At 34.4% G+C, this 19,064-nt stretch overlaps 1 protein-coding gene across 1 annotated transcript; it reads left to right on the top strand.

The window, feature by feature from the left end:
• Nucleotides 1-18,139: 18,139 nt before the first annotated feature.
• LOC134285587 (uncharacterized protein DDB_G0287625-like) lies at nucleotides 18,140-18,724 on the top strand (the record flags this gene model as incomplete). The annotated part of the gene is made up of 1 exon (XM_062846639.1): nucleotides 18,140-18,724. A coding segment is annotated over one exon (585 nt), but the record flags the coding sequence as incomplete, so codon positions are not given.
• Between the last annotated feature and the right edge of the window lie 340 nt (nucleotides 18,725-19,064).

Raw genomic sequence — 19,064 nt, 5'->3', positions numbered from 1 at the left:
GCTTTTGCTTTTGCTTTTGCTTTTGCTTTTGCTTTTGCTTTTGCTTTGCTTTTGCTTTGCTTGTTTTGCTACATCATGGTGATAAAAAAGGACAATTTTGAAATGTTTTTATCTAATTCCTTCTATTCTTCTACTCGGGTGTTCTTGTGTAAGAAGAAAACATCTTCCTTCCAATGAACTGAAGGCTGACTGGGGCCCAGCAGCAGCAGCAGCAGCAGCTTAGTAGAAACGATCTGTGCCCTGCATGCCGAATACGGTCGTTTTGCAAATTGAAAGATATGTGAACTGTGCTTAGGATATGTGTAGTGTAGGTATACGTCTACAATACTCATACGCACTGCCAACCCCAACCAGAACAGCAGCAGCAGTTTCAAAATTCTGGGTACATGCTCATGCATGGTTCGAAAATCAAATTCAGCCTTCAGCAGCATTCGGAATGATGTATAAATGTCAAATTATGTCGCAGCAGCAACGCAACGCCGGCTGCCAGTTGGTTCGACACGGGAACAACTTAACTTTCGGCATCTGTATAAGGGTGGATTTGGTTGCATGACTACTATTCCACAGAGGGATGGTGGTTTACAATTGAGAAGTCAACTTCCCCTCACCACGCGCCCCGGCTCTTCTGAAGATGGCTCATCGTCATCCGTTGAGGTTTTCCGCATGGAACGTTAAATTCAGAATGCTCACTGCGTATCGGTTGATTTGCGATTGCTTGTATGCAGTCTTGGCAATCACATTACGACCGATGAGTACGACAGAAGAGTCAAAATGTTGAAGAGAAGTTCACTTCCTAAATGACACGCATCGAGTGGCAGCAGTGCTGACTTTCTGGGAACTGGTTCGGTTTGAAGGCTTGTGTCATTCGGTGGATGACAAGTGAACTCTCTGAGCCTTGGTTCGGTTGTGCTGCATATCGGTAACTGGATTATAAGGCGTTCTTGATTCATGGATTTGTTCTGTAATTCAGAGCTACTGTATGAAGCTACTAATAGCAACCCAAAAATCTAGTTATTAATACCTTCTAACTACCAAGAAATGCAACAGCAGAGCAAACGGATTTGTTCAATGCCCTAAGCTTATCAGCCGAAGGGGTTGCTGCACGGTGCCGTTAGAAGCTAGACGAGAGGACGGAAGGTTTCCAACGGATCTGACGATGTCAATAGGTTAAAAGAGTGACGTATTCAGCGACGTCCGAGTGCCAGGGAAGGACTCTAAGCTCAACTGTGCACTATATTCAACTCACTTCCAGTCCTGAGCACCCATGGTGGTGAAGAGGGCTAAAATTAAAAATCACCATCCTGGCTCACAGGTGGTCCAAGAGGATTTCAGGATTTTCAAGAGCTTTTAGGGGGGAATCTCAGGGTCATTCCCGGAGCTCTCAATGACGTTTCAATGGTTATTCGGAGGCTTCAGGGAGTTCCAAACGGTCCTAGGGAGTTTCAGAGGAGCTGAAGGGGGTTTAAAGGGGCTCCAGGGGTCTCAGAGACAATCCGGGGGGTTTTAGAGGTGTTTCACAGGGTCTCTGAGAGTTTCAGGGAATTTGGGGAGGTCCAGGGGTCTTAGGAACGCTCCAAAAGATTTTTTGGAGCATTTCAGTGGTTCTCAGGGGGTCTGAGGGGCGGTTCCAGTGGGTTTCAAAGGAATTCCAGGGGATCTCAGGGGCGCTTCAAGAGGTCTAACTCAGTTCCTAGGGGGTTCCAGGGGGTTTCCTGGGCTTACTTACCTTACCGGTCAGACTAAGGCCTGAGTGACCTCTGTTGTACATAGAAGTCGTTTCCATTCCACTCGGTCCATGACTGTGTATCTCAGTCGTGTGTAGATAATTAACTTCATGTGACAGCGAACTTTATTCGATCGTAGAGTTCTGCGGAGTCCAAAGTATGCTCGATTTCCTGCCACAATGCGTCTCTGAATTTCTCTGCTGGTGTCGTTATCCGTGGTCACCAGTGGGCCCTAGTACACGAATTCTTCAACCGCCTCGATTTCATCACCGTCGATAAAAATTCGGAGTTACGGGCGCGGTGTTTCTTCCCTGGAGTCCTTTTCTATCATGTACTTTGTCTTCGACACAGAGGGTTTCCGGGGCGCATCAGGCTCCTGAATTCTCCGTAATTCCTTGAAATACCTCTGAACGCCCTCAATCTCGAGAACTTACTTACTTTCAGTCCTGGGCAACCACGGTGGTACAGAGGGCCAAATTGAAAAATCTCCAGCCTGGGCGATTACCAACCATTATTGCCTTGACCTGTGACCAAATCAAATCAAATTTTTGTCGACTTGCTTGATTTCGTTTTTGAGGCTGCGCCGCCATGAGCCTATGGGTCTGTCTCTGCTGCGCTGTCCTGCTGGGTTCCAATCTAATGCTTGCTTGCAGATTTCATTTCCGCCCCTGCGCAGAGTGTGGCTGACCCACCACCACTTTCGCTCTCGAATTTCGGGATGGTAACATAAGGCTGAATTTCAGAAGGCTGAAGGCACAAAAGGCTGATATTGAAAAACTGTAACATAAGGCTGAAATAACAAAAGGCTGAAAATTGAAAAGTCTGAAAATAAGAAAATGCATATACAAGTTATAGCACTTCCTCATTTTCTTGGAGATAAAGCCTACTTCTCAGTTTGGTATATCGGGTAAGAGGCACGAATATGCTCAATTGCAAAGGGAGTCAAACACATTTTATAATGAAAAGTTCTTGGCCCGAACACGTAACCCTGGGCATGGGCCTTAGTTTGGAAACTGAGATTAGTGAAGAGGCTAATGATGCACAAGGGCGTAGCCAGCTTTTCGGTCAGGGGGGGGCAAGCACCCTTAGCAAATTTGTGCCTACTAGCTTTTATATCTATGTGTAATACGATGAAATTGAATATATATAATAACATTAAGCATTATTTAACCCTTCAGCAGTCACGCTGTTGTATTTTGTACAATACGTTAAAAAAAAACTCGCCTGATCTACATGATTCAAGGTGGTGCTGGTAGCGGTGAGCAATTTCTGGAAGATTAACGATTTTTAGGACTAGACTTTCCTGGTTCCTGTATAAGTCCTTTTTATATTATCGTCCAATAGTATTCGCTGGAGGAATTCGTCCAGAAATTCTTGAAATAATTTAAAATAAATCATCAGGTAAACCTGGAGAAGTTTTTGGGTATATGTCTGAAAAGATGATTGAAGGATTTCTAAAATTTCCGAATAAATTTTTGAAGAGAGCTTGAGAGGTATTTCTGAAGAAACATTTTGAGGAATTTCCGGAGCAATCCCTGGAAGACTTCCTGGATAAATCCCTGGAACAATTCCTACAAGAATGCCTGGAGGAAGCCCTATAGAATCTCTAGAGGAATTCCCGGAAGAATCCCTGGCAGAATTTCTGAAAGTATACCTGGAAGAATTCGTGTATAAATTATGGGACGAATACCTAGAGAAATATCGGAAGAGATCTCATGAGGAAATCCTAGAAGATATTCTAGATAAATTTCTGGAGGATTCATTAGAAGAAGTTCTGGAAAAAATCCTGGGGGAATTCTGGGAGGAATTCCTCGAAAAAAAAATTCAAAATAAATCTCTTGAGAAATTCCTAGAGGAAATCTCATAGAAATTAAAAAAAATCCTTGGGGGAGTTCTTGGAGAAATCTCTGAAGGAATTAGAGGAGGAACCCCTGAAGTAATTCCTGGGAAAATTGGATAAGACCGAACAGGAAATCCTGTAGAAATTCCTGGAGAAATTTCTTGGATGAATTCTTATAGCAATCCCTGGAAAAATTACTGGAGAAACCTCCAGAGGAATTCCGGGAGGAATTGCTAGAAAAAAATTTTGAAAAAATCCCTTGAAAAATTCCAGGAGGATTTCCTGGAGGAACCCTTGGAGGAATTTCTGGAGAATTACCGAGAGGAATCTCTGGGAATATCCCTGAAGCAATTCCTGGATAAATCTCTGAAAGAATTCCTGGAGGAATGTCTGGAGGAATCTCTTGAAAATTTTGAAAGTATTCCTGGAGAATTTCCTGGAAGAATCTCTGAAGAAATCCCTAAATTCTGGATAATTTCCTGGAGGAATTCCTAGAGGTATTCCTGTGATAATTGTCGGTGAAATCTCTAGAGGATTTCTTTGGAAGAATTACTGGATGAATTTCTAGAGGAATCTCCAGACAAATTCTTGTAGATTTCTATATCCGAAAAAATCCCTTGAGATATTCCTGGAGCGGAATTCTTGGAGAAATTCCTGAAGCAATCCTGGAAGGAATTCCAGAACGAATCCATGGGGAATCCATCCTTGAAGAAATTTGTGGATAAATCCCGGAGAAGTACCTGGGGGAATCCCTGAAAAATTCCTGAAGGTATTCCAAGAAGTTCTCCTTCTGGAAGAATTTCTGAAGAGATTCTTGAAGGATTTCCTGGAAGAATCATTGGAGGAACTTCAGAAGTATTTCCTGGAGGAAACCATAGGAAAATCCCTGGAGAAATTCGTGCAGAAATCTTGGAGGAATTCCTGAAGCAATTTCTGATGTAATTTCAGAAGAAATTCCTGGAGAAATACCCGGAGGAATCCCTACAGGAAATGCTAACAAAATTTATGAAGGATGACTTGGGGTAATTCCTAGAGGAGTTCTTGGAGAAATTCCTGTATAAAATTCTGGAGGAATGCCTGGAGGAAATCGTAAAGGTATTCCTGTGGGAATAGCTGAAGGAATCCATGATGAAATTCCTGGAAGAATCTCCTAAGGAATTCTTGAAAGAATTACTGGATAAGTTTCAAGAGGAATCTTCAGAGGAATTCTGGGAGATTTATATTACTTTTCTATTTCTGAAACCATGAGAAAATCCTGGAGCATTTTCTGGCGGAATTTCTGGAGAAAGTCCTGAAACTCTCGGAGGAATTCCTGAAGGAATCCCTGGGGGAATCCTTGAAGAAATTTGTCAGGAAATCTCTGGAGGAATTTCTTGAGAAATTTCTGGAGGAATATCTGGAGGTATCCCTGAAAAATTACTGGAGAATTTTATGCAAGAATTTCTGAAGAAACCCTTAAGGGATTTGCTGGAAGAACCCTTGAAGGAACTTCTGGAGGATTTCCTGGAGAAATCTTCGAAGGATTTCTTGGAGGAATCCCTGGGAAAATTCCTAGAGAAATTCGTGGAGAAATCCCTGGAGGAATTCCTGAAGCAATTCATGAAGGAATATCAGGAGAAATTCCTGGAAAAAGGTTTGGAGGAATCCCTGAAAAATTCCTGAGGGTATTCCTGGAGAGTTTCCTGGAAAAACTTCTAGAAAAATTCCCAGAAGATTTTTTGGAAAAAATCCTGGAGAAATTGCTGACATAATTTTAAAAGGATATCCAGTTCACAATTCCCTGATTCCTTGAGTTATTACTGGATGAATTCCTGAAGCAATTCTTGGAGAATTTCCTGGAGGAGTTCCTGGAGAAATTCCTGGAGGAATATCTGGAGGAATTTCAGGAGGTTTTCCTTTGAGAATTGCTGCAGGAATCCTTGAAGAAATTCCTAAAAGAATCTTTGGAGAAATTCTTGCAACGATTACTGGATGAATTTCTGGGGAAATCTCTAGAGGAACTCTGGGAGAAATTTCTGAAAAATTTTCGAAGGAATTTCTGAAGGAATCCTTGGAGAATTATTCAGGAAATTCGTGGAGAAATCCCTGGAAAAATCCCTGAAGGAGTTCCTGGAGGAATTTCAGGAGGTTTTCCTTTGAGAATTGCTGCAGGAATCCTTGAAGAAATTCCTAAAAGAATCTTTGGAGAAATTCTTGCAACGATTACTGGATGAATTTCTGGGGAAATCTCTAGAGGAACTCTGGGAGAAATTTCTGAAAAATTTTCGAAGGAATTTCTGAAGGAATCCTTGGAGAATTATTGGGGAAATTCGTGGAGAAATCCCTGGAAAAATCCCTGAAGGAGTTCCTGGAGGAATTTCAGGAGGTTTTCCTTTGAGAATTGCTGCAGGAATCCTTGAAGAAATTCCTAAAAGAATCTTTGGAGAAATTCTTGCAACGATTACTGGATGAATTTCTGGGGAAATCTCTAGAGGAACTCTGGGAGAAATTTCTGAAAAATTTTCGAAGGAATTTCTGAAGGAATCCTTGGAGAATTATTGGGGAAATTCGTGGAGAAATCCCTGGAAAAATCCCTGAAGGAGTTCCTGGAGGAATTTTTAGCAAAATTCCTAGAGGAATCCATGCCTAGAGGTAAATCCAATTTTTGGGGAATACCTGAAAAAAATCTTGAAGATATTTCTAGAGAAAATCCTGGTAGAATTATTGAAGGAATCCCTGAAGGAATTCCTAGAGAAACTCCTGGATGAATTACTAACATAATTTATGATGGAATTCCTTGATTATTCTCTGGTGAAATTCCTACAGGAATCCCTGAAGAAATTCCTGGAGAAATTCCTGGATGAAATCCTGAAGTAAAGCCTGTGTGGATTTCTGAAGGAATCCCAGGATGAAACAATCCCAGGAGGAACTCCTGGAACAACTCCTGGGGAATTCCTGGAGGAATTCCTGAAGCAGTTCCTGGAGGAATATCTGGTGGAATTCCTGGAGAAATCGCTGAAAAAAATCCTTGAGAAATCGCTGCAAGAATCCAAGGATGAATATGTGGAAGAATGCCTGGAAAATTTCCTGGAAGAATGCCTAGCAGAATTCCTAGTTGAATTATTGGAGGATTCCCTGAAGTAATTCCTGGAGAAATCTTTGGATGAATTCCTGTAGGAGTCTCTGGAAAAAATCATTAGAGGAATCCCTTGCAAATTTCTTGGTTAAATTTCTGTAGGAATTCTTGGAAGAATCCCGGAAACAATTATTAGAGGTATCTCTGGAGGAATGCCTGGAGGAAGTCCTGAAGGAATGCATTGAGGAAAACCTGAAGAATTTCTTGGTGGAATATCTAAAAAAAATCCTGTCGGAATTCTTGGAGGGATCCCTGGAGGATATCGTAGAGGCATGCCTGCAGGAATTCCTGAAGGAATCTCCAGAAGAACTCCTGGAGAAATTTCTGGCGGAGTTTTTGGAGTAATCTCAAGATGAAATGAAATTCCTAGAGGAATTCCTGAAGAAATTCGTGGATGATTCTCTTGAGAACATCATAGAGCAATACTAGGAATAATTCCTGAAGAAATCGCAGATGGATTTCTTGGAGATATTCTGGAGGAATCCTCAGAAGAGTTCCTGAAGAAACTCCAGAAGGAATCCCGGAAGCAATTTTTGAAGGAATTCCTAAGGAAATTCCTAAACAGTTCCTGGAGGAAATACTGAATTATTTCCTGGAGGAGTTCCTCAAAGAATACAAGGAGGATTTCCTGAAGGAAACTTGAGAAGAGTTCCTTGGAGAATCTTTGTAAAAAAATTTAAAATAAGTTGTTCCAGAAAGAATCACAGAAGAAATTCCCGAGTTAAGCCCTGCAGATAATCTTGGAAGAATCCATGGAGGAATTCCTGGAGGATATCCTAGAGAAATAGGGCCCATATAGCCGAGGCGGTAAACGCACGGGTATTCAGCATGACCATGCTGAGGGTGACGGGTTCGATTCCCGGTCGGTCCAGGATCTTTTCGTAAAGGAAATTTCCTTGACTTCCTTGGGCATAGAGTATGTTCGTGCCTGCCACACGATATACGCATGCAAAATGGTCATTGGCAGAGGAAGCTCTCAGTTAATAACTGTGGAAATGCTCATAGAACACTAAGCTGAGAAGCAGGCTTTGTCCCAATGAGGACGTTACGCCAAGAAGAGAGAGAGAGAGATCCTAGAGAAATGCCTGTAGGATTTACGGAGGAATCTCTGGAAATACTCCTGGAGGAATCTCTAGAAGAATTCCTGGAAGAGTTTCTGGAGTAATCCCTGGATGATTGTTTAGAGAAATCAAGAGGAACTCCTTAAAAGTGTTCCTGGGGAAATCGTTCATCGAGGAATTTTTAAATAATCCCTTGAGTTGTTTCTGAAAGAAACACAGAATAAATTCCCGGATGAATCTCTGGAGGAATTCTTGATGGAATATATGGAGGAATTCCTGAAAAACTCCATGAGGAATCCAGGAAGCCTCCTATAAGGAATTCCTTAAGAAATCCCAGGAAAACTTTCTTAACAAATTACTGGAAAAATTTTTATTGGAAAAAAATATATGGAGGAATGCATGTCTGCATTAATTTTTGGTCTTTGTTTGTGTTGGAATCTTTGGATGGACTCAAAAAAGAATGTTTTGTATACAATGTTTAAAGGAACTCCTGGATTTTTTAGCACATCTCTGATAAAATTTCCTGTAGGGAGTTCTGGAAGATATTCCTGCTGAAATACTTCAAATTAATAAACATTTAATTATATCTCTAGTGCAGCGATCCTCAGGCCTATTTTTTTCAACTGTTTGTATTGCACTTCCTAGATCCATTTGTGAAACATTCAACCCGGTATTCTAGGTTATTTTGGGAGTAGAACAACCTTCATAAGAAACATTGCAAGAAATTCTATGGCAACATAGAGAACTCGGCATCACGTGCGGCCCGCGAGCCGCACTTTGGTGATCATTGCTCTAGTGGAATTTTTGAAGGAATATATGGAGAAATTCCTGAAGAAATCTCTGAAGGAACATTTGTAGAAATACCTAAAAGAATTTCTGTTGACATTTCTATGGGAATCATTGAAGAAATTCCTGGAGAAAACACTGGAATAATCACTGGGGGAATCTCTATAGATAACCCAGGATAATTTTCCGGAGGAATGTCTGATGTAACCTATAGAGGATCTCTTGAAAAATTCTCTGGAGCAATCAATGATGGAATCACTGAAGGCCGCTATGGAAAAATAAAACCTGGAGGAATCCTTACAGAAGTATTTATAAAAAAAAATCTGAATTAACGAAGCAGAAACTCCTGGGAAGAATCCCTGAAGAAGTTCCTGAATAAATGAATAAAGCAATTTTTGAAGCCGTCCTTGAAAGTATTCGTAAAGAAATCCGAGGCATTTTGCTCTTAACATGACGTTTGTTTGAATTGAATACTAGTGAAAATTCGTGTTGCAGTAGCACAAAACTGCACTCTATAGCAGCATATGGTTCTACAAAATCCTTCCTTTTCCCTACCGGAACCGGTTCCGGCATATCTGAAAAATTTGGTATGCTGTTTTTGTATTGCCATCACAAAATTTAGCCATTCAACCAAGTTTGTTATATGGTAACAAATCTAAGATAAGATTGAAGTGGTTCTCTTGGAGAAATATTTGGCGAAATTTCCTGTGGTTCTCGAGAAAAAAGGGTTGATAATTGTGGATAACCTAAAGTTTTAAAATATAAAATTTTTTGAGATTTTTTTTTCCTGGAACTTTGAATTATTGATAATCTTTGAGTTGGCTCCATATTAAAAAATACATCTGGCGGCCAGGGGGGGGCCACGGCCCCCCCCTGCCCCCCTCTGGCTACGCCCCAGATGATGCATACCAACAAACACAGAAAGGAACTGATAATATGTATATCGTTAATTTTTCCTTCTTCAAACATGAGTTATTCTTTCTAGTCATGTTGTTTTGGAGATTGTTGTCGTTACGGATACTAACAATTTCATACAGATTTTCCCTTCTTTAAAATGTATGCTATTCTTTTGAAACGTATTGTCTTAGTGATTTAGACGTTCAATAATGCATAGCATTATGACCAGTCGTAAAACTTTTCGATTCAGAACATAGTAAGTAAAGCATGTTGGCTTAGTATAGCCAACCATGAACTAGGGGACGGTAGGACGGCCAACGTCAAGCTCAAGCAAAACCAATGCCACGGCTGGGTAATCGACCAACAAGCAAATTGTCAAATAGACCGTTGAATCAGTGTATGTAGGTACATACATACATACATTTATTTGTTCAACATCATTAACCCATATCCGCCCAGCGTCCTATTTTTATAGGACAGATGCCCCGAACGCCCAGCGTCCTATAAATAGGACAGTCCTTTGGATGTGAATATCTCCAGAATTATGCAAAATTTTAGAATACTTTCTTCAGTGAAGGTGTTCTCCACACCCATACCTTGCTCATAGTGGACAATATAGTATGTGACTGGTTCACTAGGTGGCGTAAACGTTGCTGCAAAGAATGCATATTATCACGATCTGTGAGCATCACTTCCAATGCGAAAAAAAGTTATTTCCCTGGAATCTTGACAATGATTAATAATTTACAGTTCATTTCTTCGACAGAGTTGTTAATCAATACATACAAAAGTCAATGTATGTATGTATGATCGTATGTTTATATGGTTGTATGTTTATATGTTTGTATGTTTGTCTATTTCAGGCCAAACATGTCTAAAGGTCCAATCTGCAGAAGAGAGGCTCTCTTTGGTTTCTCTCTCTTTCGTTAATATCTCAGCTATTTATTTGTATTTTGATTGCCTCCCTGATTTGAACGATGGTAAAAAACAATCGCCTTGTGATTTGTACTGCAAAAATAGTTGAAGAGTGTACCATTATATTGCAATAATTGAAAGAGAAAGTAAACAAAGAGAGCCTTTCAAATGCAGATAGGACCTATTGAAATGTTTGGCCTGATTTGTATGTTTATATGTAATGTATGTATGTATATATGTATGCCGGAACATAGGCATAACCTAGGGCATAACTCTAAAATGCGTCAACAAATTTCAATCAAATTTGGTATGCACATTCCTTAGGATGTGGAGGTTGTAGCAAGGATATTTAAATTCAAGATGGCGGCTTAGGTTCCAAGATGGCGGTCAAAACTCCAGAATATATGATTTTTAACGACAATGCTGCTTCGGATACTATGCAATATGGGTATCTATCGATCGGGCTTCACAAGTAGAACTCAAAAATGAATATTCGACGCCATTTTGAAATCAAAGATGGCGGACCATATCCAATATGGCGGCCATGAAATGGCAGTTTGATCTATAATACCATGCAATATGGGTATCTATCGATCGGGCTTGATGAGTTGAAGTCAAAAATCGATATTTTACGCCATTTTAAAATCCAAGATGGCGGACAATATCCAAGATGGCGGCCACGGAATGGTTTCACTAATACTTCACTTTTGCAAAAGAAAATAAAAAATGAATAACTCTTTTAAAGAAAAACTAGAAAGGACGAGCAAATTCCTTTTAATTATAATAGAAATAAAAGGAATTTGCTCGTCCTTTCTAGTTTTTCTTTAAAAGAGTTATTCATTTTTTATTTTCTTTTGCAAAAGTGAAGTATTAGTGAAATGTTTTTAAATTTAAACTAGAGTCTGAAGTAACAAGTTCTACTAAAAGCTCTAAAGTAATAGTAAAGCACGGAATGGTAGTTTAAGCTATGATACCATGCAATATGGGTATCGATCGATCGGGCATGATGTGTAGAAGTAAAAAATCGATATTTAACGCCATTTTGAAATCCAAGATGGTGGCCAATATCCAAGATGGCGGCCACGGAATGGTAGTTTGATCTATAATACCATGCAATATGGGTATCGATCGATCGGGTTTCATGAGTAGAAGTCAAAAATCGACATTTGACCCTATTTCGAAAACCAAGATGGGTATCTATCGATCAGGCTTCATGAGTAGAAGTCAAAATCGATATTTGACCCTATTTCGAAATCCATATCCATATCCAAGATGGCGTCCATGGAATGGTAGTTTGAGGTATGATACCATGCAATATGGGTATCTATCGATCAGGCATGATGAGTAGAAGTAAAAAATCGATATTTTACGCCATTTTGAAATCCAAGATGGCGGACCATATCAAAGATGGCGGCCACGGAATGGTAGTTTGAGCTATGATACTATGCAATATGGGTATCTATCGATCAGGCTTCATGAGTAGAAGTCATAAAACGATATTTGACTCTGTTTAGAAATCCAAGATGGCGGCCGATACCCAAGATGGCGGCCACAGAATGAGAGTTTGAGCTAAGAAACCATGCAATATGGGTATCTATCGATCGGGCTTCATGAGTAGAACACAAAAATGAATATCCGACGCCATTTTGAAACCCAAGATGGCGGACCATACCCAAGTTAGTAGCCACGGAATGGTAGTTTGAGCTACAATACCATGCAATATGCGTATCTAAAGGGTAGCGGGTAGGATAAAAGGTGGAACAGACGGTCGGGTAGAGGGTTTGGGTGAATGATAGAGTAGAGGGAGTGGAGTAGAAGGTTATGGTAGAGGATAGGGTAGACGGTAGGGAGAAGGGTAGAATAGAGAGTAGGTTTGAGGGTAGAAAAATGTTAGGGTAGAGAGTAGGGTAGACGTTACGATTAAGCAAATATAGACCAGAGGGTACGGTAAAGGATAGGGCAGTGGTTATAGTAGAGGATAGTTTAGAGGGTAGGGCAGATGGTAGGGTTGAAGGTTATGATAGAGCGTAGGATAGAGGGTTGAAATAGAGGGCAAAGAAGACAGTAAGGTAGAGGCTAGAGAATATGGTGAAGAATTGAGATGAGAGAAGATGAGCTGAGGTTCTTTTTTGAGATACCTTCAGGAATTCTTTCCAGGATTTCTTCAGGCATTTCTTTCGAGAATCTTCTCAGGTTTATTCTCGAGATTCCTTCAGATATTGCTTCCGATATTGCTGTATGGATTGCTCCGGAGTTCTCTTCAGGGATTTTTGCAGCCGTTGTTCTGGAAAATCCTGAAAGGATTTTGTTTGTTATTCTTTTCTGCATTCTTTCGGGGATTTGTGCTGGAATTCCTTCAAAGATTCCTTCCATGATTCCTGCTGTTATTCCTTAAGGGATCCCTCATGGAACATGGAATGATGATGAACCTGGGCGTGCTTTTTTTTTGTTTATATTTATGTGTATTTTAACTTATAGCTAATTCTACACTTAAAACCTGGGCGTGCTAGTAGAATACCTGTAAATACGAGACACTGAAGACGACCATATAGTTGAGGTCGAAATACGTATCTGTCAAAGGAGACAAATTAAATGGAACAGTACTTAATACGATTTTCTTTTTTAAATATAAAAAACTTCTGAAAAGTTTACGTATGGTGAGTACGTAAAGAAAGTTTGTGGGGTGCTGAAGGAAAAACTCAATTACTTTATTAGAAATAATTATCTGTGTACAATCTAACTTCTAAAGTATTTTAACGTTTGCTTATGTCGCACATAGTGAGCTCTCTTTATTTGATTTGTTAAAAAAAGTGATAAATGTTGAACACTGCAGTCGAAACTACATGAAATAACAAGAACCATGCATTGCATACTTTTAGGCGTTTATCGGGTTATATTTCTGCCCCAATTTATAAGTCTTTTTTCTATTCTTTTTGAGTGGTTATCATCTCTCTCACTTGTTTAGAGCTACATTTTATCTATACGGATCAGAACATAACGATGGCGTAGAAGTTGTGCTGAAGTAGAACTCGAGAAAATTATAAGATATTGAGGACCTACAATGAAGAATTTTTTTGGAACTACACCATAGACTTCCATTTTTTTTCATCAAATCATGCTTATTTCATTGGAACTTGACCTTTGATAACAAATTAATTTGAAGATTTAAATTGTGAGACACCTTGGGCGTTAACGGGTTAATCAGAAATGTTACACTGATATATGTTGCCCTTTACTGGCATTTACCAGGTTAGCTGGTATGTCATAAACATACAGAAAAACTTGTAGTTAGAAGACACAGAATGTTGCTAATTGACAAATTGAGGGATGAATTTTTGAAAAAAATCGCGTTCTGGTGGGATTCGAACCCACGACCCCGTATTCGCTAGACCGGTGCTTTAACCAACTAAGCCACAGAACAGGTGATAATTCTGCGGAATAGAAAGCCAAACTGAACCCGAGCCCTCACCATGAACATTCACTCTCGGTCACATTCGGTCTAGCGAATACGGGGTCGTGGGTTCGAATCCCACCAGAACGCGATTTTTTTCAAAAAATCATCCCTCAATTTGTCAATTAGCAACATTCTGTGTCTTCTAACTACAAGTTTTTCTGTATGTTTATGACATACCAGCTAACCTGGTAAATGCCAGTAAAGGGCAACATATATCAGTGTACCCTACCTTTGCGTCATCGGCGCAGTTGGTCGTGGAGCGTGCGACCGTGCCGAGCTCTCGACGCATACTGAATTAGACAACAGCAAACAGACTGCTTGGTGGCTAGGTATGCGGAGTGCGAGAGTAAGTCTCGGCTTCAAATAAAAATAATACGCTCTCACTTGTAGTTGTTGGGCACAAACGAGGCTGTGTTGTGGATTGACATCTAAGCCGAAAGAGAGATAGATGGTTCTTGAAAAAGTGAATGTTCACACACTCAAAACAGATTTGCGGGCTCGGCAAAAACGCGCACAGCCGTCTGCTCAGTAATACTATCAGCTGATATCCCAGCAAAAAGTGACATTTGTTAGCTGACTCTCAGCAAAACGATTGCCGAAGCTCAGCATTGAACTGTCAAAATTGCTGAGATCTCAGCAAAATTGTTGTTTGCTGATTACTCGGCTGTGCAAATCTCGGCAAAAGAATGGAAAAATGCTGATATCCCGGCAATCTGAATTAAGTGTGCATGGTGAGGGCTCGGGTTCAGTTTGGCTTTCTATTCCGCAGAATTATCACCTGTTCTGTGGCTTAGTTGGTTAAAGCACCGGTCTAGCGAATACGGGGTCGTGGGTTCGAATCCCACCAGAACGCGATTTTTTTCAAAAATTCATCCCTCAATTTGTCAATTAGCAACATTCTGTGTCTTCTAACTACAAGTTTTTCAGAAATGTTGCCTTCTTTTATTCAAAAGCTGTTCTTCCTAACTATACTGCAGACATATTCATTACCTATTTGTGTTTAGTGATCAACCCGTCTTGGATTGATAGGTAGTTCCTACCAATTACACTGTATAGGCAAATAATTTCGTTTTGTTTGCCCATATAATACCCAGAGGTTCGTCCTTCTCTAATTCATAAACTGTTTGGTTCAATCAAATCGCTGTAATGATTGGAGTTTCAAATGACAATATTTGCATCTATGATTCATCCTTCTTCTACCCATAGGCTGGTCTTTCAAGGAATATTGTATTCCACATTTAACTTTAATGAATAACATTACTTTCTATCATTTATGAGCATCTATTTTGAATTGCAATGCGGTAATAAATTGATGCATATCAGCTATTGTAAGTTTTAGTAGACACTTTCCTATCTTTCAATAATGTTTTTTTATGCAGTTGTTGAATATTTTTTCTGATTCAGTTAGGGTATCGCGCCACTTGGGCGGTGGCTTCTATATTCGTCTGTTTTCCACTATAACTCAGTTAATTTTGAACCAATTGACTTGAAATGTTGTACACGGGTAGATACTATACCTATCTCACCACATTCCGAAAGTTGTGTCAATTGGTTCAAATTTGACTGAGTTATAGTGGAAAACAGACGTATATACACAGACAAACAGACGTAACACCTTGAACGATTTTCATGGAAATCCATCGCCCAGCTCACACTACCATCACCTGGTGGAAAAGTTGCACGAATCACTGTGTTGTGCCATATCGTCAACAGAAGGCGCTAGTGTGAAACGTCAAATGCATAGAAAAACAATGCGCGCGCCTCTGGTTGTGAAAGCCACAACTATGAAAATTTAAAATGATCGTTAAAAGCGTGGTCGATGGAAATTTCGCAAGTGTTACGTCTGTTTGTCTGTGGTATATAGAAGCCTCTGCCCAAGTGGCGCGATTCCCCAATTGTCGTTTTTCTGTCAAATTCTGATCACTTTTTCATGTCTTGCAATGAGTGAGTTTTTGGAGGCAAAGTGTACAGGCCGCGTTTTCATTCGGATCGTCCGCGTGCACGTCGTCGTCGTCGTCTATTTGACTGTGCTCATCTTCGTGATTTTGGAGGCAAAGCGAAGAGGCCATTTTTTTTCATTTGGGCCTGACGCGTCGTCGTCGTCGCAGATTTGGCGGTTTAGTGTGATTTTTGAGGCAAAGTGAAAAATCCGCTTTTTTTATTCGTACCGGCTGCGTCGTCGTCGTCGTCGTCAATTTGAATGTCCACATCGTCGTACTCGTGTGTAGTTGTAGCGGTTCAGTGTGATTTCGGAGAAGATGCCAGTTAGTGGAAGATGCTGTAGCACATACGCACTGGACACTTCGAAGGATGTTTATTGGTGAGCTCTTTCCATATTACCATAATAATAATAATAATAATAATAATAATAATAATAATAATAATAATAATAATAATAATAATAATAATAATAATAATAATAATAATAATAATAATAATAATAATAATAATAATAATAATAATAATAATAATAATAATAATAATAATAATAATAATAATAATAATAATAATAATAATAATAATAATAATAATAATAATAATAATAATAATAATAATAATAATAATAATAATAATAATAATAATAATAATAATAATAATAATAATAATAATAATAATAATAATAATAATAATAATAATAATAATAATAATAATAATAATAATAATAATAATAATAATAATAATAATAATAATAATAATAATAATAATAATAATAATAATAATAATAATAATAATAATAATAATAATAATAATAATAATAATAATAATAATAATAATAATAATAATAATAATAATAATAATAATAATAATAATAATAATAATAATAATAATAATAATAATAATAATAATAATAATAATAATAATAATAATAATAATAATAATAATAATAATAATAATAATAATAATAATAATAATAATAATAATAATAATAATAATAATAATAATAATAATAATAATAATAATAATAATAATAATAATAATAATAATAATAATAATAATAATAATAATAATAATAATAATAATAATAATAATAATAATAATAATAATAATAATAATAATAATAATAATAATAATAATAATAATAATAATAATAATAATAATAATAATAATAATAATAATAATAATAATAATAATAATAATAATAATAATAATAATAATAATAATAATAATAATAATAATAATAATAATAATAATAATAATAATAATAATAATAATAATAATAATAATAATAATAATAATAATAATAATAATAATAATAATAATAATAATAATAATAATAATAATAATAATAATAATAATAATAATAATAATAATAATAATAATAATAATAATAATAATAATAATAATAATAATAATAATAATAATAATAATAATAATAATAATAATAATAATAATAATAATAATAATAATAATAATAATAATAATAATAATAATAATAATAATAATAATAATAATAATAATAATAATAATAATAATAATAATAATAATAATAATAATAATAATAATAATAATAATAATAATAATAATAATAATAATAATAATAATAATAATAATAATAATAATAATAATAATAATAATAATAATAATAATAATAATAATAATAATAATAATAATAATAATAATAATAATAATAATAATAATAATAATAATAATAATAATAATAATAATAATAATAATAATAATAATAATAATAATAATAATAATAATAATAATAATAATAATAATAATAATAATAATAATAATAATAATAATAATAATAATAATAATAATAATAATAATAATAATAATAATAATAATAATAATAATAATAATAATAATAATAATAATAATAATAATAATAATAATAATAATAATAATAATAATAATAATAATAATAATAATAATAATAATAATAATAATAATAATAATAATAATAATAATAATAATAATAATAATAATAATAATAATAATAATAATAATAATAATAATAATAATAATAATAATAATAATAATAATAATAATAATAATAATAATAATAATAATAATAATAATAATAATAATAATAATAATAATAATAATAATAATAATAATAATAATAATAATAATAATAATAATAATAATAATAATAATAATAATAATAATAATAATAATAATAATAATAATAATAATAATAATAATAATAATAATAATAATAATAATAATAATAATAATAATAATAATAATAATAATAATAATAATAATAATAATAATAATAATAATAATAATAATAATAATAATAATAATAATAATAATAATAATAATAATAATAATAATAATAATAATAATAATAATAATAATAATAATAATAATAATAATAATAATAATAATAATAATAATAATAATAATAATAATAATAATAATAATAATAATAATAATAATAATAATAATAATAATAATAATAATAATAATAATAATAATAATAATAATAATAATAATAATAATAATAATAATAATAATAATAATAATAATAATAATAATAATAATAATAATAATAATAATAATAATAATAATAATAATAATAATAATAATAATAATAATAATAATAATAATAATAATAATAATAATAATAATAATAATAATAATAATAATAATAATAATAATAATAATAATAATAATAATAATAATAATAATAATAATAATAATAATAATAATAATAATAATAATAATAATAATAATAATAATAATAATAATAATAATAATAATAATAATAATAATAATAATAATAATAATAATAATAATAATAATAATAATAATAATAATAATAATAATAATAATAATAATAATAATAATAATAATAATAATAATAATAATAATAATAATAATAATAATAATAATAATAATAATAATAATAATAATAATAATAATAATAATAATAATAATAATAATAATAATAATAATAATAATAATAATAATAATAATAATAATAATAATAATAATAATAATAATAATAATAATAATAATAATAATAATAATAATAATAATAATAATAATAATAATAATAATAATAATAATAATAATAATAATAATAATAATAATAATAATAATAATAATAATAATAATAATAATAATAATAATAATAATACACACCTGACCCAGCAAAGTACAGACCAATATATATATATGTATTTTCGAACAAATTCAAAGGTTTATGTTTTATAAATGACAATCAACATACCTGTCGCCGAATTCACGTGAGTTTGAACATTTGCTACGCTTTTCGGAAGAACGCTCGGACTTTCCTCTTGATAACTCCCAT

This window comes from Aedes albopictus, chromosome 1 (assembly GCF_035046485.1).
Source record: "Aedes albopictus strain Foshan chromosome 1, AalbF5, whole genome shotgun sequence".
NCBI classification, from domain to species: domain Eukaryota; kingdom Metazoa; phylum Arthropoda; class Insecta; order Diptera; family Culicidae; genus Aedes; species Aedes albopictus.
Note: the sequence above shows the minus strand (reverse complement) of the source record. Positions and strands in the feature narration are given on the sequence as shown.